Below are 25,872 nucleotides of genomic sequence, written 5' to 3'. Positions count from 1 at the left end.
TTTTACAGCCTTGTGGCACAGTAGTAGCATCCCTACCAGAAGCTCCGGGCTTGAGTCCAAAGCCAGAACTTGTTGGCCACGGAAGAAGTATTCAACATGGTTTAACAGACTGATAATCAGCTTGGGTATCTTTCCACATTATTCCCCAAAGAGAAAAAGACAGTGTGGGTATGTTTAAAAATAGAGGATTTTTCTATGAATTTAAACTTTAGCTTACAAAGGGTTGGTTAATGCTCAAAGACAGGAAAGCGATTTAGACTGTCAAGACGATTAAGTGGGATGCCAGGTGTAAAATCCATTAAAATTGTGTCCTTTTATTTATTTATCACCTCAATTTTGAAACATTTTGAAGCTAATAAACAGTCTGGAGCTGTTCACACCACATGTTAGAATGGATTTTTAAACTAAGAGTTTGCTAAATACCATTAGTCAGACCTCCTACCCAAATGAGAAGGATTTTATCATTCATGGTGGTAACTTTGTTTGGCAGCTCAGTGAATTTAGCACGGCCAATGCACCAGCACATCGCCCAGACTGTGGGAGGAAACCGGAGCACCCAGCGGAAACCCACGCAGACACGGGGAGAACGTGTAAATTCCACACAGACAGTGACCGAGGCTGGGAATCGAATCTGGATCCCTGACACTATGAAGGCAGCAGTGTTAATCATTGTGCCGCTCTGTTTTTGGCGTCTCACCATATCTATGTTCCCGGCTCGCCACGCTGATTGACGGGTGCGGCGAGCTGGTAAGATCGTATCCAGTTCTCTCTGTTCGCCTCAGCCCCGGAACCCTTGTTCATGGAGCGGAGCGCTCACATCGGAACAATCCCGGCCTTGCACAGTTCCAAGCCGCTCCAACCGCCCGCTATAAACTCCCCTCCCACCCCCCCCACCTTGCTTCACTCCCATTGGCTAGCCGGCGAGATGATAGGGCGGGGCAGCGGCCGGAGCAGGGGTTGATTGGCTGGCGGCTCTGCCAATCCCGTGGTTGAGCGGGCGCGCACGCGTGTGGGGCTTTGAGAGCGGCGGCGATGGTGGCGGGAGGCCGGAGGAGCGGCCAGGGGGTGGCCTGGTTCAACCGGGCCGAGTGGGACCAGGTGATCGAGTACCTGTACAGCAGGGACAGCAAGCTGCAGCGGTATGCGCTGGGCAGGATCTCTGCCTGGAAGTGCAGGTAGGCGCAGTGTGAAAGGGTCGGCGGGGGGGGGGGCCTGAGATCCCCCAGTTGTGGGTGAGAGAGGCCGACCTTCATTACCTTAACACAAACTCAGATGTATTTTTCAGCTTTTTAATCAATCATTCTACTTGTTTTACCGTTCTGTGTAAACATGCAAATGCTGAAATGTGAATAAAACAAGCTGTAAATGAATTGTGAGTTTCTGGATGGAGAGAACTCTTTGCTGTTGATGTTTACATTATAAGAAGTCTCACAACACCAGGTTAAAGTCCAACAGGTTTATTTGGTAGCAAATACCATAAGCTTTCGGAGCAATGCTCCTTCGTCAGATGGAGTGGTCTCTGTTCTCAAACAGGGCACAGACACAGAAATCAAATTACAGAATACTGATTAGAATGCAAATCTCTACAGCCAGCCAGGTCTTAAATGCACAGACAATGTGGGTGGAGGGAGCATTCAACACAGGTTAAAGAGATGTGTATTGTCTCCAGACAGTACAGCTTGTGAAATTGTGCAAGTCCAGGAGTCAAGCTGTGGGGGTTACTGATAATGTGACATAAATCCAACATCCCGGTTTAGACCGTCCTCATGTGTGCGGAACTTGGCTATCAGTTTCTGCTCAGTGACTCTGCGCTGTCGTGTGTCGTGAAGGCCGCCTTGGAGAACGCTTACCTGAAGATCCAAGGCTGAATGCCCGTGACTGCTGAAGTGCTCCCCCACAGGAAGAGAACAGTCTTGCCTGGTGATTGTCGAGCGGTGTTCATTCATCCGTTGTCGTAGCGTCTGCATGGTTTCCCCAATGTACCATGCCTCGGGACATCCTTTCTTGCAGCGTATCAGGTAGACAACGTTGGCCGAGTTGCAAGAGTAGGTACCATGTACCTGGTAGATGGTGTTCTCACGTGAGATGATGGCATCCGTGTTGATGATCCGGCACGTCTTGCAGAGGTTGCTGTGGCAGGGTTGTGTGGTGTCGTGGTCACTGTTCTCCTTAAGGTACCTATTCTTGCAACTCAGCCAACGTTGTCTACCTGATACGCTGCAAGAAAGGATGTCCCGAGGCATGGTACATTGGGGAAACCATGCAGACGCTACGACAACGGATGAATGAACACCGCTCGACAATCACCAGGCAAGACTGTTCTCTTCCTGTGGGGGAGCACTTCAAGAAGTTTAACAACACCAGGTTAAAGTCCAACAGGTTTATTTGGTAGCAAAAGCCACACAAGCTTTCGAGGCTCTAAGCCCCTTCTTCAGGAAGAAGGGGCTTAGAGCCTCGAAAGCTTGTGTGGCTTTTGCTACCAAATAAACCTGTTGGACTTTAACCTGGTGTTGTTAAACTTCTTACTGTGTTTACCCCAGTCCAACGCCGGCATCTCCACATCGGGAGCACTTCAGCAGTCACGGGCATTCAGCCTTGGATCTTCAGGTAAGTGTTCTCCAAGGCGGCCTTCACGACACACGACAGCGCAGAGTCACTGAGCAGAAACTGATAGCCAAGTTCCGCACACATGAGAACGGTCTAAACCGGGATGTTGGATTTATGTCACATTATCAGTAACCCCCACAGCTTGACTCCTGGACTTGCACAATTTCACAAGCTGTACTGTCTGGAGACAATACACATCTCTTTAACCTGTGTTGAATGCTCCCTCCACCCACATTGTCTGTGCATTTAAGACCTGGCTGGCTGTAGAGATTTGCATTCTAATCAGTATTCTGTAATTTGATTTCTGTGTCTGTGCCCTGTTTGAGAACAGAGACCACTCCATCTGACGAAGGAGCATTGCTCCGAAAGCTTATGGTATTTGCTACCAAATAAACCTGTTGGACTTTAACCTGGTGTTGTGAGACTTCTTACTGTGCTTACCCCAGTCCAACGCCGGCATCTCCACATGATGTTTACATTTGCAGTGTTAACCTGCCTTGCTCTGTCTTATGAATCTGAGTGTATTTCCAGCATCTTATGCCGTGCTCCACGTCCACTAGTGCATCTGAGAGTCCTTTCTGTATTTTTATTCTTTGTGTTTAAAGGAATTTCCTGACCATACTGAATATATCTTTTCAGTTTGAACCTGTGCCTCTTTTCTTTGCATAGTTTGAACTACTGAATCATAGAATCCCTACAGTGCAGAAGGAGGCCATTTGGCCCATGAAGTCTGCAGTGACTCTTATCCAGGCCCTATCACTGTAACCCCATGTATTTTACCCCATTAATTCCCCTAACCTGTATATAACCTTGGGAAACTTAAGGGGCAATTTACCATATTCAATCCACTTAACCTGCACATCTTTGGACTGTGGCAGGAAACTGGAGCATCTGGAGGAAACCCACGCAGACAAGGGAAGAATGTGCAAACCCCACACAGACCCAAGGCTGGAATTGAACCTGGATCTCTGGCACTGAGAGGCAGCAGTGCTAACCACTGTGCTACTGTGCCCAGATTTATTTTCTATACTGCTTACTATTTTATGTGATTATTTACTCTAAGGCCTAAATTGAAGCTATTGACTTAAATGTCAGTTTAAGAATTTCAGGCTGTCATACACTCCCTCACCACCAGGAGTCCCTCGGTAGCAAGGTTGACGTTCTTTCACTCCGGTTCTATGGGTTTCTGAAATGGCTGGTAAGTCCAATGTGTGATCTGTACGCAGACTCGGCCCCAAGACAGAATCTCCCATCTCCCATAAGTTGGCGGGTAACTTTGAGCTCTTCAGAGATGTGTTTCAGGGCATTCCAAAAGCATTTCCGCTGTCCACCTAGGAGCCTCCTGCGGTAACGGAGTTCCAAGTAGATAAGTTGATTCGGGTGTCAGGAATATATACATGATGTGGAGATGCCGGCGTTGGACTGGGATAAGCACAGTAAGAAGTCTCTCAACACCAGGTTAAGGTCCAACGGGTTTATTTGGTAGCACAAGCTTTCGGAGTGTCATTCCTTCAGGTGAGTGAGGAGCTGTGTTCACAAACAGGGCATATATAGACACAAACTCTATTTATAAAATAATGGTTGGAATGCGAGTCTTACAGGTAATCAAGTCTTAAAGGTACAGACAATGGGAGTGGAGAGAGGTTTAAGCACAGGTTAAAGAGATGTGTATTGTCTCCAGCCAGGACGGTAGTGAGATTTTGCAAGCCCAGGCAAGCCGTGGGGGTTACAGATAGTGTGACATGAACCCAAGATCCCGGTTGAGGCCGTCCTCATGTGTGCGGAACTTGGCTATCAGTCTCTGTTCAGCGACTCTGTGTTGTCGTGTGTCGTGAAGGCCGCCTTGGAGAACGCTTACCCGAAGATCAGAGGCCTCTGATCTTCGGGTAAGCGTTCTCCAAGGTGGCCTTCACGACACACGACAACGCAGAGTCGCTGAACAGAGACTGATAGCCAAGTTCCGCACACATGAGGGCGGCCTCAACCGGGATCTTGGGTTCATGTCACACTATCTGTAACCCCCACGGCTTCCCTGGGCTTGCAAAATCTCACTACTGTCCTGGCTGGAGACGATACACATCTCTTTAACCTGTGCTTAACGCTCTCTCCACTCCCATTGTCTGTACCTTTTGAGACTTGATTACCTGTAAAGACTCACATTCCCAACCATTATTTTGTAAATTGAGTTTGTGTCTTTATAAATGGCAGATGGAGTTTAACCCTGATAAGTGCGAGGTGATTCATTTTGGTAGGACAAATTTGAATGCGGCTTACAGGGTCAACGGCAGTGTTCTGAGTAATGTGGAGGAACAGAGAGATCTTGGGGTTCATATCCACAGATCTCTGAAGGTTGCCACTCAAGTGGATAGAGCCGAGAAGAAGGCCTATAGTGTGTCAGCGTTTATTAACAGGGGGTTTAAGTTTAAGAGCCGTGGGGTTATACTGCAACTGTACAGGACCTTGGTGAGACCACATTTGGAATATTGTGTTCTGGTCACCTCACTATAAGAAGGACGTGAAAGCATTGGAGAGAGTGCAGAGGAGATTTACCAGGATGCTGCCTGGTTTGGAGGGTAGGTCTTATGAGGAAAGGTTGAGGGAGCTAGGGCTTTTCTCTTCAGAGCGGAGGAGGATGAGAGGCGACTTAATAGTTTATAAGATGATGAGGGGGATAGATAGAGTGGACGTTCAGAGACTATTTCCTCGGGTGGATGTAGCTGTTACTAGGGGGCATAACTATAAGGTTCATGGTGGGAGATATAGGAGGGATGTCCGAGGTAGGTTCTTTACTCAGAGTGGTTGGGGTGTGGAATGGACTGCCTGCTGTGATAGCGGAGTGGACTGCCTGCTGTGATAGTGGAGTCAGACACTTTAGGAACTTTCAAGCAGTTATTGGTTAGGCACATGGGGCACACCAGAATGGTAGGGAGTGGGATAGCTTGATCTTAGTTTCGGGCAAAGCTCGGCACAACATCGAGGGCCGAAGGGCCTGTACTGTGCTGTACTGTTCTATGTTCTATGTTCTATATGCCCTGTTTGTGAACAGAACTCCCACTCACCTGACAAAGGAGCAGCGAGCGCTCCGAAAGCTAGTGGCTTTTGCTACCAAATAAACCTGTTGGACTTTAACCTGGCGTTGTGAGACTTCTTACTGTGTTTACCCCAGTCCAACACCGGCATCTCCACATCGTATATTCAATGCCAGTGAACTGTTTGACCACTGTCCCTGTGTCAGTACTTTGGTAGAGCTATTTAAATAGTCTTATTCCTGTGTTCTTTTCCCATAACCCTGCATTTTTTCTTTCAAATATTTATCCAATTCTCTTTTAACTATTTCTGTTGAATCTGCTTCTACCATCCTTTCAGATAGTGAATTTTAGAGTTGTTATTTTAAAAAAAAATTTATTCTCCGGCTTTTTTTGTTAGTAACCTTAAAGCTGCGTCTTCTGAATAGCCGTAAAGCTGTGTTCTCTGATTAAGTTCCTGATGTTCTTCACCACTTCCAGTAGTTTATCGTTTCCTGGTCCTATCTAATTGCTCAAAATCTGCATCACTAAAGAGGAAGGCCTAAACTTTTTTCTGGACGTATGGAACAGTCTTTGTTTCAGTTCGGGCTCCCCCCCTCTCTTTCTGGTACATCACACTGTATCAGTGCCATTTCATGTTCTCACATTTGAGCTAGAAAACTGCATCAACTTTACTCCTGATTTCTTTCCCATGGTCCATCTCTGACTTTTCTCTTCAGAAAGATTGGAGACCCCTGGGCATCACCACTGTATACCTCCCTCTAATTTGAGCAAAAACTTTGTTTGGCATACACGTCAGCTTTTCAACTTTCACAGATGAAATGAAGTTTGGGCAGGATTTGAAAATGATCATGAAAACTAAACGTCAGGAGACTACTGGGCGGCACGGTGACACAGTGGTTAGCTCTGCTGCCTCACAGCACCTGGGACCTAGATTCGATTCCCAGCTTGGGTCACTGTCTGTGTGGAGTTTGCATGTTCTCCTTGAGTCTGCGTGGGTTTCCTCCGGGTGCTCCGGTTTCCTCGCACGTCCAAAAGATGTGCTGGTTAGGTGCATTGGCCATGCTAAATTCTCCCTCAGCGTACCCGAACAGGTGTTGGAGTGTGGTGACTTGGGGATTTTCGCACTAACTTCATTGTAATGTTAATGTAAGCCTACTTGTGACACTAATAAATAAAGTTAAACTTTAAACAACATGGAACCTGCATCCTTTGTCTGTGTAGGCAGTGTAAGAAGCCCCAGCAATGATCTGCCACTGGTGCTGCTTGTTGGAATTGTGTATATTTCCAGTGCAGACGGAAGCCATTCGACCCATTCTGTCTGTCGGATATTTAGTCGTGTGATCTGAAACTTATCCCACTGTTCCAATCTTTCCCCCTAGCCTCGTGTTGTTCATTGGTGGTGTTTTACTCTGTGATACTTGATGGTGTTTGTATTTTTTCTTTCTGTTTTGTAGATATGGCGGTAGTACCCCGCTTGCTGTGGAGTGTACTGAAGCCCTGATGCAGTGTAAACTTCAGGATGAGGCTGGGGAAACGGCGTCCAGTGAACTGATCCTTACATATGGGCTTGCCCTTGTCAGGTAAAGTTTGCGTGTGAACTTACTTGGCATGTTGAGGTTCCCTTTAGAAATTAGCTTTTTGTGCTCTTTTTCCATACAGTTTTTTCCCTTCTTTTCTGCAAGCGCTGTTTCTTTGCTTGGGATACAGTTTCTTGGTCCTGTAGCCCTTTGATAATTTGTCCAAATGTAAAGCTGAACCTGTAACCTTGACGGGCATGTGTAATCCGAACTGGAATCACTGGTCAATTAGGAGAGGCAATCTTGGCTAATTCCTCCCTTTTCTACTTCAGTAGCTCTTGGACTAATTCTATCCCACAATCCTTTTTCTTGACTGGGAACAACTATTTCAACAGTTTTTGTGCTTTTTAAGGAGAAGACTGTCTGTTTCACTTTGAGCGCTTGCAATAACTTTGTGTGCGTGGGGGAAATGACTGGATCCATAGGCCACCCCAAGTTTCAAGTGAACAGACCTTTGGCACAAAATGATCCAAAACTACTATAGCCTGAAGAAAAAAACAGTGATTTTGATTGGTGGATATATTGGAAATTAATATTTTGCTTCTCTCCAACTGACAGATGCAGCTCTAATAATGTGTTTGAAGCTACAAGCTATGAATCAAAAGTTTAGGAAGTAACATTAAAAGAAAACCAGACTAAACAGTAAATTCATAAATCATAGCATTTAACTTACAAAGCAATAACATTCCAGGTTTCCTTGCAGTTCTGTAGAGTTCTTGTATAATTAATAGAATGTTTTTGTGGGAAAGTAAACTCTCGGGTCAAATTTTACAGTCACTTGCCTGCTAGTTAGAGGGTGGTAAGGGGAGGCGGGCCTTTGTAAAATGCCTGCCTGTAGCCCACCCTGGCCAGTCTCCCATTTTACAGTGGTGGCGGAGGTATCAGGTAGCTTTCTCATCCTTGGGCCTGAATTCGTTCCTCATCGCACTCTCACCACGATATTACCTGTGGCAGGGGGGAGGCCTGTGGCACGGGGAGGCCCATGCCAGCTGGGTAGTCCAGTAGCTGTTACTACACAGCAGGTGTTGAGCAAAAGGAGGCATCTGTGCCCTCCGTAGGCAACCTCACACCAGGACTAACCTTCTTCTTACCTTCCACAACCTCCCTCATTGGGACCTGCCAACGAAGACCTGCTGGTAGCAAGACTTGGTTGGAGTCATTAAGAACCTCTTTTCTTTCAGAATTGGCTGTAAGTCCCAGCAGTGGCCACAGCTTGAACTTGGCACCACCGGGACCACGGAGCTGTAAACCAATTGGATCGGCTGTCGGCTCACTTCAAATGGGATTTCCACCCCAGATGGGAATTATTGCTTTGTGGAGCGTTAAATGGCTGCACGGCAGCTCGGATCCTAGAGATGCGCTCCCTGTAGACTCTTCAGATAACAGGATCGAAAACCCACCATCCAAAAATTCCTGCTCATGATGTTTTACACTTTTCTATTCTTGTGTAGTACTGCAGTGCAAACTGAACAGATGGACAGGAAGTGGGGCAACGTTACTTTGAAAGTAAAGCCTGTAATTCAAATCTGTTTTGAAATTGTAATTTTAATATTAACTGCTACATCTACATGACTACCACAAGCATTGATCATTGCAAGCAGATTCTATGACAGTTGGTTAGTTTGGATTAACATACTTGCAGTAATGTTTAACGTTTATCAAATTCTGCAGCTAATATTAGTAACTGGAATGGTTAACAATGTTGGATTATTAACTTTTTTTTTAGATTTGTTAATCTGATTACTGAGAGGAAGCAGAAGAATATTGCTGTGCCTCTGAGACGTTTGGCAAATGAGGTGAGTAAAATATTAGTTTTGCATCTCATAAACATTGCATGATAACCATTTGATATAAATTCAATACAATTTTGGCTGTTTCTCTGATGCTTGATTTATTTAACTGAGGTACTGCAGGCTGTCCTCAACACTGCTAGATTAGGAAGGATGGAAACAAAAACCAGTTTCCACACCCAATCCTTTTTTTTCCCCCGTGGTTCCTGAATGTATGTTTGCGTAAGTAGTGAGAACAGGCTTAGTTGAAATGTTTGCCATATTTGGCCTTATGTCTGCACTCAAATGGTTAAATTATGATAGGAGGGGAGAACATTTTGTGGAAGGAATGAAATTTACAATAAAAGATTTGAAAAGTGATTGATAGTACTTTCATTGAAATACTGATGAATGTGTAGTACTATTGATGTGGTCAATGAATCACAGAGAATCTATTCTATAACAAAAGATAGCGTTGCTAGATTGCTGTTTTTGCTTGTTATCACTTATCTGCAATTTGATCCCTGGCCCACGTGCTTTGCTGATTTGTTGGTTCTCCTCTACTCATTGTGTCCCTTTTTCCTCTCCCCAAGTGACTTGTGACCTAGCGATCTTACTTTGTCAGGGCTAGTTTGCATTTTGTTGGCCGCATTTCTTTTCCCCCCATTTTATCCACTTTGTTGGTTCTTCACATGATAAATAGGGATATGTAATTTTATTTAAAATGTGTGCATTGATATGTATGTGTTCGCAATTTGTTCTGTGAACTGTTTTCTGTGGAGGTCTCTCAGTATTTGGCTGCTTAGTTCGATGAACACATTTGCCAAATTCTATGAATGGAAACTGTGTTCAAAATTGTCAAATGGTTGACAATGTTTAAAATGAGAGAAGATTTATAACTTGTAAATCTTAGACTATTGACAGAAGGGATGAAAGTAATAGCTACAGTATTTGTCCACTTGGCATTCCACAGGCATTTTGCACGTTATTCTACACAACCACAGTTAGGTAATGCATAAATTATTTGGACTTAATGTATGAAATGTATGTGCGGTTGATATAGTTTCTCTGCTGTGCTTTCTATGTTGTGAATGCTTGAAGAAAAGTGTTCATTCTGAGTTTTGTTCACTGGTTTCTTGCCGAAGCTAATCTGATCCAACTGCCTCTTTAAACTCCCATTCTTCATTCTCACTGAACACCAAATCTGATGTACTCATGGATTTCTACATCTCCCAAGGTAGAGACCGTCTTTCACTTTCCTTTTGCCCTTCAAGGTTAACCTCTCCACCTGCACCCTACATCCCCATCTCACCTGAACTTGGGACTTCCTGGTCTTTGTGGCTGAATACTACTTACTGACCATCAGGAGAGTGACTTTTCACCTAAGGTTTTGGACTTGGTTCATTACTATAATGTTAAAAAAAATCTACTCTTGTGAATCTTTTGAAAAAAGGTCTTCACCCTAACTGCGCTCTTCTCCAATTTAGTAAAGACCTTCAGGAGGCTCCCATTTTGTTTTCCCCCTCTCCAGAAGATGTTAGATTTCCTTTTAAGATTAATGACTTACGATGGCACAGTGGTTAGCACTGCTGCCTCTCAGCTCCAGGGAGCTGGGTTCGATTCCCGGCTTGGATCACTGTCTGTGTGGAGTCTGCATGTTCTCCCTGTGTCTGCGTGGGTTTCCTCCGGGTGCTCCGGTTTCCTCCCACAGTCCAAAAATGTGCAGGTTAGGTGCATTGGCCACGCTAAATTGCCGCTTAGTGTCCCTGGATGTGTAGTTTAGGGGATTAGTGGGGTAGATATGTGGGGTTACAGGGATAAGATCTAGGTGGGGTTGTTGTTGGTGCAGAATCGATGGGCCAAATGGCCTCCTTCTGCATTTGTTGGATTTCTATGATTTGAGGAGTGAAGAATCCAACCTGTTCCCTTATTTGTTGATAGTGGGGTAAGTAGAATTGAGGACCTTGGTAGTGCAGACGGTAAGCTTTTGGTGTTTCCTCTCTGAGACTTGAGTTAGAATTCAGTCCTGATTTAAGATTAATAAAATGATTTTGCATAGTCTCACTCTCTATGAACCAAGAGCACAACATTTGTTAGAAGAACTCTTGATATTTGCTGCTCCCAATGTGGTCTCCACTACACAAAAACAAAAAATAAGTGCTGGAAAAACTCAACAGGTCTGACAGCATCTGTCTCAGATTCCAGCATCTACAGTAGTCTCCTCTACATTGGGAAGACTAAATGCAGACTGGGTGACCTCGTTGTGGAACACCTTCGCTCAGTCCACAAGCATGACCCCAACCTTCTGGTCGCTTGCTATTTCAACTTGGCATCTTGCTCTCATGTCCACATGTCAATCTTGGGCCTGCTGTAATGCTCCTGTGATGCCCAACACAGATGGGAAGAACGACACCTCTTCTTCCGATTAGGCATGCTACAGCCTTCGGGCCCCCTGTAGTTTGTTGTTGGTTTTTTCAGCTCTCTGGCCTGCCCTACCACAAGCCCACCCTCCCCCATTTGGCTGCCAGTCCCTGGCTCTTCAGTTGCTCCCACTAATGCATTCTGCAATCTCAAATTTTATCACTGTTAGCACTCTCCATCCCTTATGGCACCACTCCCCTTGGTCTTGTGTCCAGGGCAAATTTATCCATAATCTTCTCTGCTCTGACCCATCCTGTTCTTCTAGTCTGCCCCACCTCCTCCGCCCCCTTTCCAACTATATCATTCTGTACATTTCTACCTTGCTTCAGTTCTGTAGGAGGGTCATTTAGATCTAGAACGTTAACTTTGTTTCTCTCCACAAATGCTGCCAGACCTCCTGAGTTTATCCAGAATTTTTATTTCAGATTTCCAGCATCTGCAGTATTTTACTTGTAAATAGAATTTGTTTCCAATTTAGGTGCTAAATAGGAGGCTAATGTGAAAATGCTCACAGGAATTTCCCCTTTTACTTTTTAGATGAATATACCAGAGTGGATAATAAAACTACGCCATGACCTGACTCATAGGAAACTCCCCACGCTATCATGGTGCAGAAAAGGTAATAAAAATCCTCTGTATTGCTGAAGCAGAAACTGATGAACTTGTCTCCTGTCTTGCCACCTTTTTGTCTGTAATGACCATTTTTCCCTTGCTCTTCGCTGTCAGTGGTTCCCATTGGAGGAGAGTAGGATGCAGATCTGCATTTTGCGCTGCCTCATTTCACCTCTGAAGGAATGACGTTAGATTCTTGTTATCTGTGCTATCAGTATCTGATCTTTAATATTGTTGGGAACTGTCGACAGTGTGAGTAATGAAAATCTGGGATCACGAAATGGCGCAGCACAAAATATAGCTATTTGGACTATCATGTCTGTGCCAGCTCTTTGAATGAGCTATCCCGCTGGTCCCACTCTTCTCTTTCCCCATAGCCCTGCAAATATTTCCCATTCAAGTTCCCTTTCTGGCACTGCATTCCAGATCATCAGAACTTGGTCCATAAAAGATCTTCCTCATATCTCCTGTGGTTCTTTTTCCAATTAGTTTATATATGCAACTTCTGGTTGCTGACCCATCTGTCATTGGAAACAGTTTCATCTACTGTATTCTGTACAAACTCAATTTTTGTTTGTGCACTATTATTTCATGAACTAGTTTTGATCACTCAAATGGACCAAAGAGAAAAAGTGCTTATGCTGTGAAACAAGGTTTTTTTTTATTCATTCGTGGGACATGGGTGTCGCTGGCTGACCAGCATTTATTTCCCGTCTCTAATTGCCCTCGAGAAGATGGTGGTGAGCTGTCTTTCTTGAATTGCTGCAGTCCATGTGCTATGGGTTGACCCACAATGCTGTTATGGAGAGAATTCTGGAAGTTTGACCCAGCGACTGCGAAGGAATGTCAATATATTTCCAAGTCAGGATGGTGAGTGGCTTGGAGGGGAACTGGCAGGTGGCAGTGTTCCCATGTATCTGCTGCCTTTGTCCTTCTAGCTGGAAGTAGTCATGGCTTTGGAAGGTGCTGTCGAAGGATCTTTTGATGAATTGCTGTAATGCATCTTGTCGATAGTACACACTGCTGCTACTGAGCGTTGGTGGTGGATGGAGTGGATGTGGGTGCCAATCAAGTGGGTTGCTTTGTCTTGGATGGTGTCGAGCTTCTGAGTGTTGTTGGAGCTGCACCCATCCAGGTAGTAGGGAGTGTCATGAATGTGTGGGATTGACTTAAGGATCAGAGGGTCTTGACCTGTCTTGTATATACATATTAAATTCCCTAATCCTTGCTGCTCTAAGAACAGTTGCAGCTTCTCTAAACTCTGCGCACAACTGAAGTCTTGGGGTTGATGCCATTTCTAGTAAACTTCCTTTGCACCATCTCCAAGTCCTTTAACATGTATGGCTTCAATTTGGCTGTTTTATCAGCTGAAGCCCAACCAGTGTATTGAAAGCTTGAGCAGTTAAACTTGTCAGTTTAAATTTAAAAGCAGAATGATGAAAACAGTTGACACATGAGGCAATATCTGTAGAGAGAGAGAGAGAGAAACCAAGTTTAGCATCAATGACCTTCTGTTGAAACTGGAAGAAGTTACAGCAGGGGTTCCCAAACTGGTCTGTGACCCCAATGGGGGATGTGGAACGAGCAATTGTAGTCACAAGCTCCCTCTCCTCTGGCAGCAATGGTTGAGCAGAGACTTGGATGACACAGTCCTGGGATCGTCTCTGAGGCCCCGCGACATGTGTGCTTCTTGCCTGGGTCTGTGGTCTGATGAAAGGAACTTCAAGACCCCATTGCTGCCTCCTGCAAAACAGGACTTGGGGAAATACATGCTGTCTGTTCTTTAACTGATATCCCTGCCCCTTGTGCTCCTACTTTCACTGCGATAACAACCCTTTTCAAACTTCAAATTGGGGTCACAGTGGAAAAATGTTTGGGAAACACTGATAGAATTAACATCCCATAAGCAAATTCAGATTATAATGAAGATGAGCACAAGTTAAAGAAGAGAAATACCCTGGGAGAATGAGGAGCTACTTATTATATTGCAATTGCCGCCTTGGTTTATTCTAAAATGCTGAATCCTTTCATTAAAGTCCTTCAAGAATACTTTGTTCCAGGGTAGCCATGAGTTATGTATTCCATAAACTGAGCCTTGCACTGAAAGTAGTAATCAGGAATGAGAATCCTGTCTTGTTTAGTCCCCCTTCCTATCTCAGGAAAGTGAGATCAATTTGCTATTGACGATCAATTGATGAAGCATAGCACAACATGAAAATCAGACCAAAGAAAGCTGCTCCCATGGCTTTAACCTTGAAGTTCAGTTTTCAAAATGGAACAGAATTACTTTGATCTATATTTAACATTAATTGATATGTTTTTTCTAACTACAGCTGCAGTGTTAAATTTGAAGCAATTGCTCTTGTATTTAAATAGATGTCGGGATGGTCGTTGTAAGTTGTTCCCGAATCCACATTCTCACTACCAGCTGCAATGTATTTTTTTTTCTTCCTCCACTCCTGTTTTTGGCCTTTGGGAGAGTTGTGGTGTCCCTACTATTTAACTACCTGAGAACCACTAACTGAGCTCTGACCAAAAATCACCCCATGATTTTTTTAGATCCATGAGATGAGATTCAATTCCACATGTGGCGTTAAAACTTGTTGACTTTGTATTTTATATGACGTGTCATTGGGAATCTTCAAGTACTGAGTATGTGGCCTCTTTGCTGATAGACTGTCTCCAAATACCTTTTTGCCAGGCTTTTTGATCTCAAAGCATTATAGTGAGCCTGACCTTAGGGTAGAAATTGGTGTTTGGTCTTGTGTATGGTTTTAACCTTCCTGCCAGTTACCTCAAACAATGTTCAAAAGTTCATTGTTTGCTTTGTTCTGTGTTTATTTAGGGAGGAAAGTCATGAGTATCACCAAAGACTTCTCTGGGATTTTGTGTTAACTATCTTTTCATTTTTTGATGGCATTAGGGTTTGCATGTTGTAAGTGATGCCAGTCATGCTTTCAAACATAAGAATTGTGTTTCAAACACTGTTCATTAAAATCTGTTGTTTTAGATTTGAAAGAAAAACGGCATTTTGGGTGTTGCCAGAGTACTTACATGGTGACTTTGACGCATTCTTGGAGTTGTAGTTGCTACTCAGTTAGCCTACTCATTCAGGGTTCCTGACAGCGACACAATGTCAAATCTCATGAATTCCATTCCTGGGAACCCGAGACATGGGAAATGTGGAGCAGTTTAATGGTGATATGACTTTGTTTTATGAAGGATTTATTTATTTTTTGATCTGGAGGTACTAGAAGAAAAAATGGCAGGCAAAATGAAAATATTTGAACCATTTTGTTATAGCTAATTCTGGACTGCTGACAACGTTTAAACCTCATTTGCGCATTTAGAAAGGAATAAACTCATTAACGATAGTCAGCATGGTTTTGTGAGCGGGAGGCCATGCCTCACTAACCTGGTGGAGTTTTTTGAAGAAGTGACTAGAATGGTTGATGAGGGAAGGGCCGTGGACGTCGTCAATATGGACTTTAGTAAAGCGTTTGACAAAGCCCCTCATGGTAGGTTGGTGCAAAAGGTTGGATCTCATGGGGTAAAGGGGGAGGTGGCTAGATGGGTGGAGAACTGGCTTGATCACTTGGGGATTGGGGATGTCCCGAGGCATGGTACATTGGGGAAACTATGCAGACGCTGCGACAACGGGTGAATGAACACCGCTCGACAATCACCAGGCAAGACTGTTCTCTTTCTGTTTGGGAGCACTTCAGCGGTCGCGGGCATTCGGCCTCTGATGTTCGGGTGGGCGGCCTTCGCGACACACGGTGGCGCGGAGTCGCTGAGTGGAAACTGATGGCCAGGTTCTGCACACACGAGGACGGCCTCAGCCGGGATGTTGGGTACATGTCACACTGTTTGTAACCCCCACAGTTGCCTGGACCTGCAGAGTTTCACTGGCTGTCTTGTCTGGAGACAATACACATCTTTTTAGCCTGTCTTGATGCTCTCTCCACTCACGTTGTTTTGTTTCTTAAAGACTTGATTAGTTGTAAGTATTCGCATTCCAACCATTATTCATGTAAATTGAGTTTGTGTCGTTATATGCCCTGTTTGTGAACAGAATTCCCACTCACCTGAAGAAGGGGCTTGGAGCTCCGAAAGCTTGTGTGGCTTTTGCTACCAAATAAACCTGTTGGACTTTAACCTGGTGTTGTTAAACTTCTTACTTGGTCACAGAAGACAGAGGGTGGTAGTGGAAGGGTCTTTTTCCGGCTGGATGCCTTTGACTAGTGGTGTTCCGCAGGGCTCTGTATTGGGACCTCTGCTGTTTGTGATTTATATAAACGATCTGGAAGAAGGTGTAACTGGGGTGATCAGTAAGTTTGCGGACGACACGAAAATGGCAGGACTTGCAGATAGTGAGGAACATTGTCAGAGGCTACAGAAGGATATAGATAGGCTGGAAATTTGGGCAAAGAAATGGCAGATGGAGTTCAATCCAGATAAATGCGAAGTGCTGCATTTTGATAGAACTAACGTAGGGGGGAGCTATACGATAAATGGCAGAACCATAAAGGGTGTAGATACGCAGAGGGACCTGGGTGTGCAAGTCCACAGATCCTTGAAGGTGACGTCACAGGTGGAGAAGGTAGTGAATAAGGCATATGGCATGCTTGCCTTTATAGGATGGGGCAGAGAGTATAAAAGTTGGGGTCTGATGTTGCAGTTGTATAGAACGTTGGTTCTGCCGCATTTGGGGGGGGGGAGGTTTAACACTGATATCAGAAGGACGTATTTTACACAGAGAGTGGTGGGGGCCTGGAATGCGCTAGCGGGCAAGGTGGTGGAGGCAGACACACTGGGAACGTTTAAGACTTATCGAGATAGCCACATGAATGGAGTGGGAATGGGGGGATACAAAAGAATGGTCTAGTTTGGACCAGGGAGCGGCGCGGGCTTGGAGGGCCGAAGGGCCTGTTCTTGTGCTGTATTGTTCTTTGTTCTCATGTTACCATAGTTTCCTTATTTGCCTAACTCATTAAAACAGAAAGCAAAGAAATACACAATTTTCACGAGAGCTCTTTGATAGCTTAGTCAGGAAGAACGTTGACATACATGGCAGAATCTTCCTGGTTTGACTCCTTTCTGTAATGATCTCTGCCATGGTGGTTACTAAAGAATGAACAGTTAGCTTTGTTGCTCCTGTTCCGATATAGAATTTCTTCATGTGATTGCTACCTGTTGCAGATATATTTTTTGGAGTTGGGGAACAGTATTGGGTTTGGTCTTCCAAGTGCCTACATGTGACAAATAGCCACATGACAATATCAGACGACTGTTTTTCCTTGTGTTTCAGCAATCAAAAAACGTTACAGCAAGGTTTGGGGTGACCTCATCGCTATTTGCCGACCTACTGCAACTCCTCAGTTACTCCTTTTGATCTTGGAGTCCTACACCATGTAGATTAACATTACTGTAGTTCTTCAATAACAAAATCAGCTTCTTTTTCAGCATATTGCCTTTGGGGTCTATTAAATATCCCTTTTGTTACGAAAATAGGGAAGGGATCAATTTTTGAAGGAGAAGGACATTATTATGTTTGTGATTGGAAAGAGTTTAACTGTGGGCAGCAATCTGCAGCAGACCAAATGTCTTTAAAATATTGAAAAGAGAAGAAATTGCAAATGCTGACAATCTGAAATTAAAAACAGCAAATGTGACAAAATGATCAGTGATACGAATGGGGGAAAAAGCTGTACAGTTTCCTAACATTTGCAGCACGGAAGAATATTCTTTGCTCTTGGATTATGTCAATTCAGACTTGACATGAAACCATTCTGGAATGTTTACCAATGGAATTCTTGACTTGTTTACTTTGAGCTAAATTTGATACATTCTGTAAAGTATGGGACCCTCATCTTAAAGTTCTGGGCTCTGCATTGTCGACTTTATTCCCACAAGGTTCTGTGGCTCATGGCAGCGAGACTGTCACTGTAATCTTTCAGGAGGTGGTTTTCTGCTTGGCTGCTTCTGCATAAGCTGCCCTGAAAAGGAGGGGAATGCTCAGGGGAATGGTATTGGTCAATAGTCTCTGCATCGACACTCTGGGTGAGGGGAACCACTGCTGAGGCAGGTCAGGAACTGCAAGGGCACGTCAAGATGGAAGTACCCTCACTACGCTCAGCATAGAAATGAACAGATTCCAGGGCGGCAGGTGCATTGGGAAGGAGGGGCAACCCCTCTGCTAGACCAGTTTTGGTTAGGGATCGCATCTTTTAATGCCTGCGGCTCTGTCAGTGGGCTCCAGTAACTTCCAGCCTGTCTCAGTGAGGCTCTCTCCAGTGAGCTAGCAGCTTCTGCTTGCAACAAAAACAGAAAATGCTGGAAAATCTCAGCAGGTCTGACAGCATCTGTAGAGAGAGAACAGAGCTAATGTTTCAAGTCTGGGTGACCAGAGTCATGATGTGGAGATGCTGGCGTTGGACTGGGGTAAACACAGTAAGAAGTCTCACAACACCAGGTTAAAGTCCAACAGGTTTATTTGGTAGCAAAAGCCACTAGCTTTCGGAGCGCCGCTCCTTCGTCAGGTAAGTGGGAGTTCTGTTCACAAACAGGGCATGTAAAGACACAAACTCAATTTACAAAATAATGGTTGGAATGCGAGTCGTTGCAGGTAATCAAGTCTTATCCACTTCGGAAGAAACAATAGTAAATTGGAATATTATTTAAATGGAGAAAAATTACATCATGCTACTGTGCAGAGGGACCTGGGGGTCCTTGTGCACGAATCGCAAAAACTCAGTCTGCAGGTGCAGTGGGTGATCAAGAAGGCGAATGGAATGTTGGCCTTTATCGCGAGGGGGATAGAATATAAAAGCAGGGAGGTCTTGCTGCAACTGTACAAGGCACTGGTGAGGCCACAACTGGAGTACTGTGTGCAGTTTTGGTCCCCTTATTTGTGAAAGGATATATTGGCCTTGGAGGGAGTGCAGAGAAGGTTCACCAGGTTGATACCGGAGACGAGGGGTGTAGCTTATGAGGAGAGATTGAACAGATTGGGTCTGTACTCGGAGTTTAGAAGGCTGAGGGGTGATCTTATAGAGAAATATAAGATAATGAAGGGGCTAGACAGGGTAGAGGTGGAGAGATTCTTTCCACTTAGAAGGAAAACCAGAACTAAGAGGGCACAGCCTCAAAATAAGTGGGGGCCGGTTCAGAACAGAGTTGAGGGGGAACTTCTTCTCTGAGGGTAGTGAATCTCTGGAATTCTCTGCCCATTGAAGTGGTGGAGGCTTCCTCGTTGAATATGTTTAAATCACGGGTAGATAGTTTTCTGATCGGTAAGGGAATTAGGGGTTATGGGGAGCAGGCGGGTAAGTGGAACTGATTCGCTTCAGATCAGCCATGATCTTGTTGAATGGCGGGGCAGGCTCGAAGGGCCAGATGGCCTACTCCTGCTCCTATTTCTTATGTTCTTAAAGATACCGACAATGTGAGTGGAGAGAGGGTTAAGCACAGGTTAAAGAGATGTGTATTGTCTCCAGCCAGGACAGTTAGTGAGATTTTGCAAGCCCACGCAAGTCGTGGGGGTTACAGATAGTGTGACATGAACCCAAGATCCTGGTTGAGGCCATCCTCATGTGTGCGGAACTTGGCTATCAGTCTATGCTCAGCGACTCTGCGCTGTCGTGTGTCGTGAAGGCCGCCTTGGAGAATGCTTACCCGAAGATCCGAGGCCGAATGCCCGTGACCGCTGAAGTGTTCCCCAACAGGAAGAGAACACTCTTGCCTGGTGATTATCGAGCGTTGTTCGAGCCTGTTGCAGATATATTTGTTCAAGAGCGTTGTTCAAGCCCGACTTGCCTGGGCTTGCAAAATCTCACCTAACTGTCCTGGCTGGAGACAATACACATATCTTTAACCTGTGCTTAACCCTCTCTCCACTCGCATTGTCTGTACCTTTAAGACTTGATTACCTGTAAATACTCGCATTCCAATCATTACTTTGTAAATTGAGTTTGTGTCTTTATATGCCCCGTTTGTGAACAGAACTCCCACTTACCTGACGAAGGGGCAGCACTCTGAAAGCTAGTGGCCTTTGCTACCAAATAAACCTGTTGGACTTTAACCTGGTGTTGTGAGGCTTCTTACTGTGACCAGAGCCACCCAGACTTTGATTGTTAGCTCTATTCTCTCTCCACCAGTACTGTCAAATCTGCTGAGAGTTTCCAGCATTTTCCATTTTTGTTTCCGAATCCAGAATCTGCAGTAATTTGTTTTCAGCTTCTGCTTGTAATGGGTGGCCATCCCAGTGGCAGGACAATGTTGACAAGTCTGCAAAATAGCTCTTTTTTGAGGCTGTAGTGTGATTGGTTGTCCATTCTTGTGGAACAGGCAGCCGATAGAATGCCCAGCCCTGGGAAAAATTCCCCATTAGTGACGATGCATCATGCAGTTGTCCTGACATGGCTGCCCCTCCAAACCTGTCATTACAGGCTTGGGGAAGTACAGCATAATGGACCAATCCAGTGCCAAACATTCCCAGTAAGGTTTTTATGAGGGAGAGGAGGAACAGGAGAAATATCCACTTCAGGATAGCATCTCAATTTGGCACGGTGGCACAGTGGGCCCCTGCTGCCTCACAGTGCCAGGGACCTGGGTTCAATTCCCGGCTTGGGTTACTGTGCAGAGTCTGCACGTCCTCCCAGTGTCTGCGTGGGTTTTCTCGTGGTGCTCCGGTTTCCTCCCACAGTCCGAAAGACGTGCTAGTTCGGGACGTTGGCTACGCTAAATTTTCCCTCAGTGTATCCGAACAGGTGCCGGAGTGTGGTGACCAGGAGATTTTCACAGTAACTCCATTGCAGTGTTAATGTAAGCATACTCATAAAGTAAAAAAAAATTCAAGCATTAATCTATAGGGAAAAAAAGTGGGACTGGATAGAACATAGAACAGTACAGCACAGAACAGGCCCTTCGGCCCACGATGTTGTGCCGAGCTTTATCTGAAACCAAGATCAAGCTATCCCACTCCCTATCATCCTGGTGTGCTCCATGTGCCTATCCAATAACCGCTTAAATGTTCCTAAAGTGTCTGACTCCACTATCACTGCAGGCAGTCCATTCCACACCCCAACCACTCTCTGCGTAAAGAACCTACCTCTGATATCCTTCCTATATCTCCCACCACGAACCCTATAGTTATGCCCCCATGTAATAGCTCCATCCACCCGAGGAAATAGTCTTTGAACGTTCACTCTATCTATCCCCTTCATCATTTTATAAACCTCTATTAAGTCTCCCCTCAGCCTCCTCCGCTCCAGAGAGAACAGCCCTAGCTCCCTCAACCTTTCCTCATAAGACCTACCCTCCAAACCAGGCAGCATCCTGGTAAATCTCCTCTGCACTCTTTCCAGCGCTTCCACATCCTTCTTATAGTGAGGTGACCAGAACTGCACACAATATTCCAAATGTGGTCTCACCAAGGTCCTGTACAGTTGCAGCATAACCCCACGGCTCTTAAACTCCAACCCTCTGTTAATAAAAGCTAACACACCTTCACGCCTTCTTCACAGCTCTATCCACTTGAGTGGCAACCTTTTAGAGATCTGTGGATATGGACCCCAAGTTCTCTCTCTTCCTCCACAGTCTTCAGAACCCTACCTTTGACCCTGTAATCCACATTTAAATTAGTCCTACCAAAATGAATCACCACACATTTATCAGGGTTAAACTCCATTTGCCATTTTTCAGCCCAGCTTTGCATCCTATCTATGTCTCTTTGCAGCCTACAACAGCCCTCCACCACTCCACCAATCTTGGTGTCATTAGCAAATTTATTGATCCACCCTTCAGCCCCCTCCTCTAAGTCATTAATAAAAATCACAAAGAGCAGAGGACCAAGCACTGATCCCTGCGGCACTCCGCGAGCAACCTGCCTCCAATCCGAAAATTTTCCATCGACCACCACCCTCTGTCTTCGATCAGACAGCCAGTTACCTATCCAATCGGCCAACTTTCCCTCTATCCCACACCTCCTCACTTTCATCATAAGCCGACCATGGGGGACCTTATCAAACGCCTTACTAAAATCCATGTATATGACATCAACTGCCCTACCTTCATCAACACACTTAGTTACCACCTCAAAAAATTCTATCAAATTTGTGAGGCACGACTTGCCCTTCACGAATCCGTGCTGACTATCCCGGATTAATCCGCATCTTTCTAAATGGTCGTAAATCCCATCTCTAAGGACCTTTTCCATCAATGTACCAACCACCGAAGTAAGACTAACCGGTCTATAATTAACAGGGTCATTTCTATTCCCTTTCTTAAACAGAGGAACAACATTCGCCATTCTCCAGTCCTCTGGCACCATCCCCGTGGACAGCGAGGACCCAAAGATCAAAGCCAAAGGCTCTGCAATCTCATCCCTTGCCTCCCAAAGAATCCTAGGATACATTTCATCAGGCCCAGGGGACTTATTGACCTTCAGTTTATTCAAAACTGCCAGGACATCCTCCCTCCGAACATCTATTTCCTCCAGCCTATTAGCCTGTAACACCTTCTCTTCCTCAAAAACATGGCCCCTCTCCTTGGTGAACACTGAAGAAAAGCATTCATTCATCACCTCGCCTATCTCTACTGACTCCATACACAAGTTCCCACTACTGTCCTTGACCGGCCCTAACCTCACCCTGGTCATTCTTTTATTCCTCACATAAGAGTAAAAAGCCTTGGGGTTTTCCTTGATCCGACCCGCCAAGGACTTCTCGTGTCCCCTCCTAGCTCTCCTAAGCCCCTTTTTCAGCTCATTCCTTGCTAACTTGTAACCCTCAATCGAGCCATCTGAACCTTGTTTCCTCATCCCTACATAAGCTTCCCTCTTCCTTTTCTCAAGACATTCCACCTCTTTCGTGAACCATGGTTCCCTCACTCGGCCATTTCCTCCCTGCCTGACAGGGACATACCTATCAAGGACATCCAGTATTTGTTCCTTGAAAAAGTTCCACTTTTCATCAGTTCCTTTCTCTGACAGTTTCTGTTCCCAACTTATGCCCCCTAATTCTTGCCTAAACGCATCATAATTACCTCTTCCCCCAATTGTAAACCTTGCCCTGCCGTACGGTCCTATCCCTCTCCATTGCAATAACAAAAGACACCGAATTGTGGTCACTATCTCCAAAGTGCTCTCCCACAACCAAATCTAACACTTGGCCCGGTTCATTTCCCAGTACCAAATCCAATGTGGCCTCACCTCTTGTCGGCCTATCCACATATTGTGTCAGGAAACCCTCCTGCACACACTACACAAAAACTGCCCCATCCGAACTATTTGACCTACAAAGGTTCCAATCAATATTTGGAAAGTTAAAGTCCCCCATGACAACTACCCTGTGACCCCCACACATATCCATAATCTGCCTAACAATTTCTTCCTCCACATCTCTATTACTATTTGGGGGCCTATAGTAAACTCCTAACAACGTGACCGTTCCTTTCCTATTTCTAACCTCAGCCCATATTACCTCAGTGTGCAGATCCCCCTCGAAGTGCCTTTCCGCAGCCGTTAAACTATCTTTGATTAACAATGCCACTCCTCCACCTCTTTTACCAGCTTCCCTACACTTACTGAAACATCTATACCCCGGAACGTCCAACAACCATTCCTGTCCTTGTTCTACCCACGTCTCCGTAATGGCCACAACATCGTAGTCCCAAGTACCAATCCATGCCCCAAGTTCATCTACCTTGTTCCGGATGCTCCTTGCATTGAAGTAGACACACTTCAACCCACCTTCCTGTCTACCGGTACCCACCCTTGAACCTGATACCTTCCCCAATACCTCACCACCCTCACTGACTTCTGGACTACAACTCCTTTTCCCACTCCCCTGACAAATTAGTTTAAACCCCCCTGAAGAGCTGTAACAAATTTCCCTCCTAGGATATTGGTGCCCCTCTGGTTCAGGTGCACCCCGTCCTGTTTGTACAGGTCCCACCTTCCCCAGAATGTGTTCCAATTATCCACGTATCTGAAGTCCTCCCTCCTACACCATCCCTGCAACCACATGTTTAACTGCACTCTCTCCCTGTTCCTCAACTCGCTATCACGTGGCACCGGCAACGTACCAGAGATGACCACATGTTTTGTCTTGGCTCTCAGCTTCCAGCCCAGCTCTAGAAATTCCTGCTTTAAATCCCCGTCCCTTCTCTTACCTATGTCATTGGTACCAATGTGTACCACGACTTGTGACTGTTTCCCCTCCCCCTTCAGAATCTGGAAAACACGGTCTGAGATGTCACGGACCTTGGCATCCGGTAGGCAACATACCATCCGTGAGTCTCTCTTGCTGCCACAGAACCTCCTATCTATCCCTCTAACTAACGAGTCCCCAATAACTATTGCCCTCCCGCTCTGCCCCTTACCCTCCCGAGCCACAGAGACGGACACAGTGCTGGAAATCCTCTCACTGCGGCTCACCACTGGTATGTCATCCCCCTCAACCGTATCCAAAGCGGAATACTTGTTGCTATGGGGAACGACCACCGGGGATCCCTGCACAGACTGCTTCCTCCCAGCCCCTCTCACCGTCGCCCATCTGTTTTCATTCCTTGGAGTAACTGTATTCCTAAAGCTTCTGTCTATGGCCACCTGTGCGTCCCTAATGATCCTAAGTTCATCCAACTCCAGCTCCAGTTCCCTAACACGGTTTTGGAGGAGCTGCAGATGGGTGCACTTCCCACAGATGTAATCAGCAGGGACACTGTTGTCGTCCCTCACCTCAAACATAGTGCAAGAGGAACATAGCACTACCTGCACACCCATCCCCTCTAGATACCTTGCCAGTACCAGGTAGAAACAGCAAAAATGAATTAAACTCACCCCTGCTCGCCCTTTCTGCCTAAGCCCTGTGAGCCAAAGCCTTATAGCTCACACTCTGCTTCCCACTCACTACACTACCCGCTCCCGACGCTGCCCACTGTATACTGCAGCCTACCTTTTATACTTCACGCGCTTAAAAAACCCTTCCCAGACTCCTTAGCAGCCCACTTCCAGTTTTCACTTTAAACTTAAAATACTGCTGCAAAAGTAAAGCCCAAAATAAAACACACACTAGCTGACTAATTAAATAAATAAACAATTCAATTAATCTCTCACCAGCACTGCTGCCTCCAATCACTCCCTCTCAGCTTGCTCCAGTGGAACAATGAGGGGGAACCTCCCAGGTAACTGACCTGGGATAATTGTGGAATGGCTAACTTGAAACTGAACCTGCACTTCTACTGCCAGTAAGATCACATCTTTGTTTTCTGTTCATCAGGTATCTTCTTTAAAATACAAGAGTCTGCTCGGAAGTGCTTTTCAGTCTGCCTTCTTCAAAGGCAGGCGAATATACATTACAGCGTGTGCAACATTACAGTAGCTGCTTTTTGCAGAACATGTGTATTATGTTCTCTGACGGGAAGATTTACTTGTGGGAGTGACTGATGCTACTGAATCTGAGAGAATATCTAGTTCAGAACGTAACATATTTTTAAACAGTATCTGCTAAGAAAAAGACAAAACTTCCCATTGATTCTAAGCTCAGCTCCTATTTATTTACCTTGCACGGCATTTGTGGCCCAGACTTCTGAAACGTGACAATTCAGAACTTGAGGACCGGGGTGGGGTTTCAGGTACATCTGGGGTCTGATCATTCAGAGATTGCAAATTCTGGATTTTAAAAAAAATCTTCAAACTGTTCAACAATTGAAAGCAATAGCAAGCAGATACCAGCAGAGGGCACTGCTCTGCTGTTAATGCTCTCTTACCAAAATTGTAGCTAGTTTGTTTTTTTGTGCTGTATGGTGCTTTGAGTTACCAGTTACTAATTTCAAGACTTGTATAGGAATCGTAGA

General features: G+C 45.2%; 1 protein-coding gene across 1 annotated transcript in view; it reads left to right on the top strand.

Moving 5' to 3' along the window:
• The first annotated feature begins 985 nt into the window (after positions 1 to 985).
• las1l (LAS1 like ribosome biogenesis factor) overlaps positions 986 to 25,872 on the top strand; it is an 80,577-nt gene continuing 55,690 nt past the window's right edge. Inside the window, exons 1-4 of the mRNA XM_078211378.1 lie at positions 986 to 1,175; positions 7,091 to 7,216; positions 8,940 to 9,009; positions 11,941 to 12,022. Coding sequence (XP_078067504.1) covers positions 1,033 to 1,175; positions 7,091 to 7,216; positions 8,940 to 9,009; positions 11,941 to 12,022 — 421 coding nt within the window. The 5' untranslated portion in view covers positions 986 to 1,032. The remainder of the gene's footprint in view (positions 1,176 to 7,090; positions 7,217 to 8,939; positions 9,010 to 11,940; positions 12,023 to 25,872) is intronic.

This window comes from Mustelus asterias, chromosome 4, assembly GCF_964213995.1.
Source record: "Mustelus asterias chromosome 4, sMusAst1.hap1.1, whole genome shotgun sequence".
Lineage (NCBI taxonomy): Eukaryota > Metazoa > Chordata > Chondrichthyes > Carcharhiniformes > Triakidae > Mustelus > Mustelus asterias.
The sequence above is the reverse complement of the archived record's forward strand: the minus strand, read 5'-3'. Positions and strand labels throughout refer to the sequence as shown.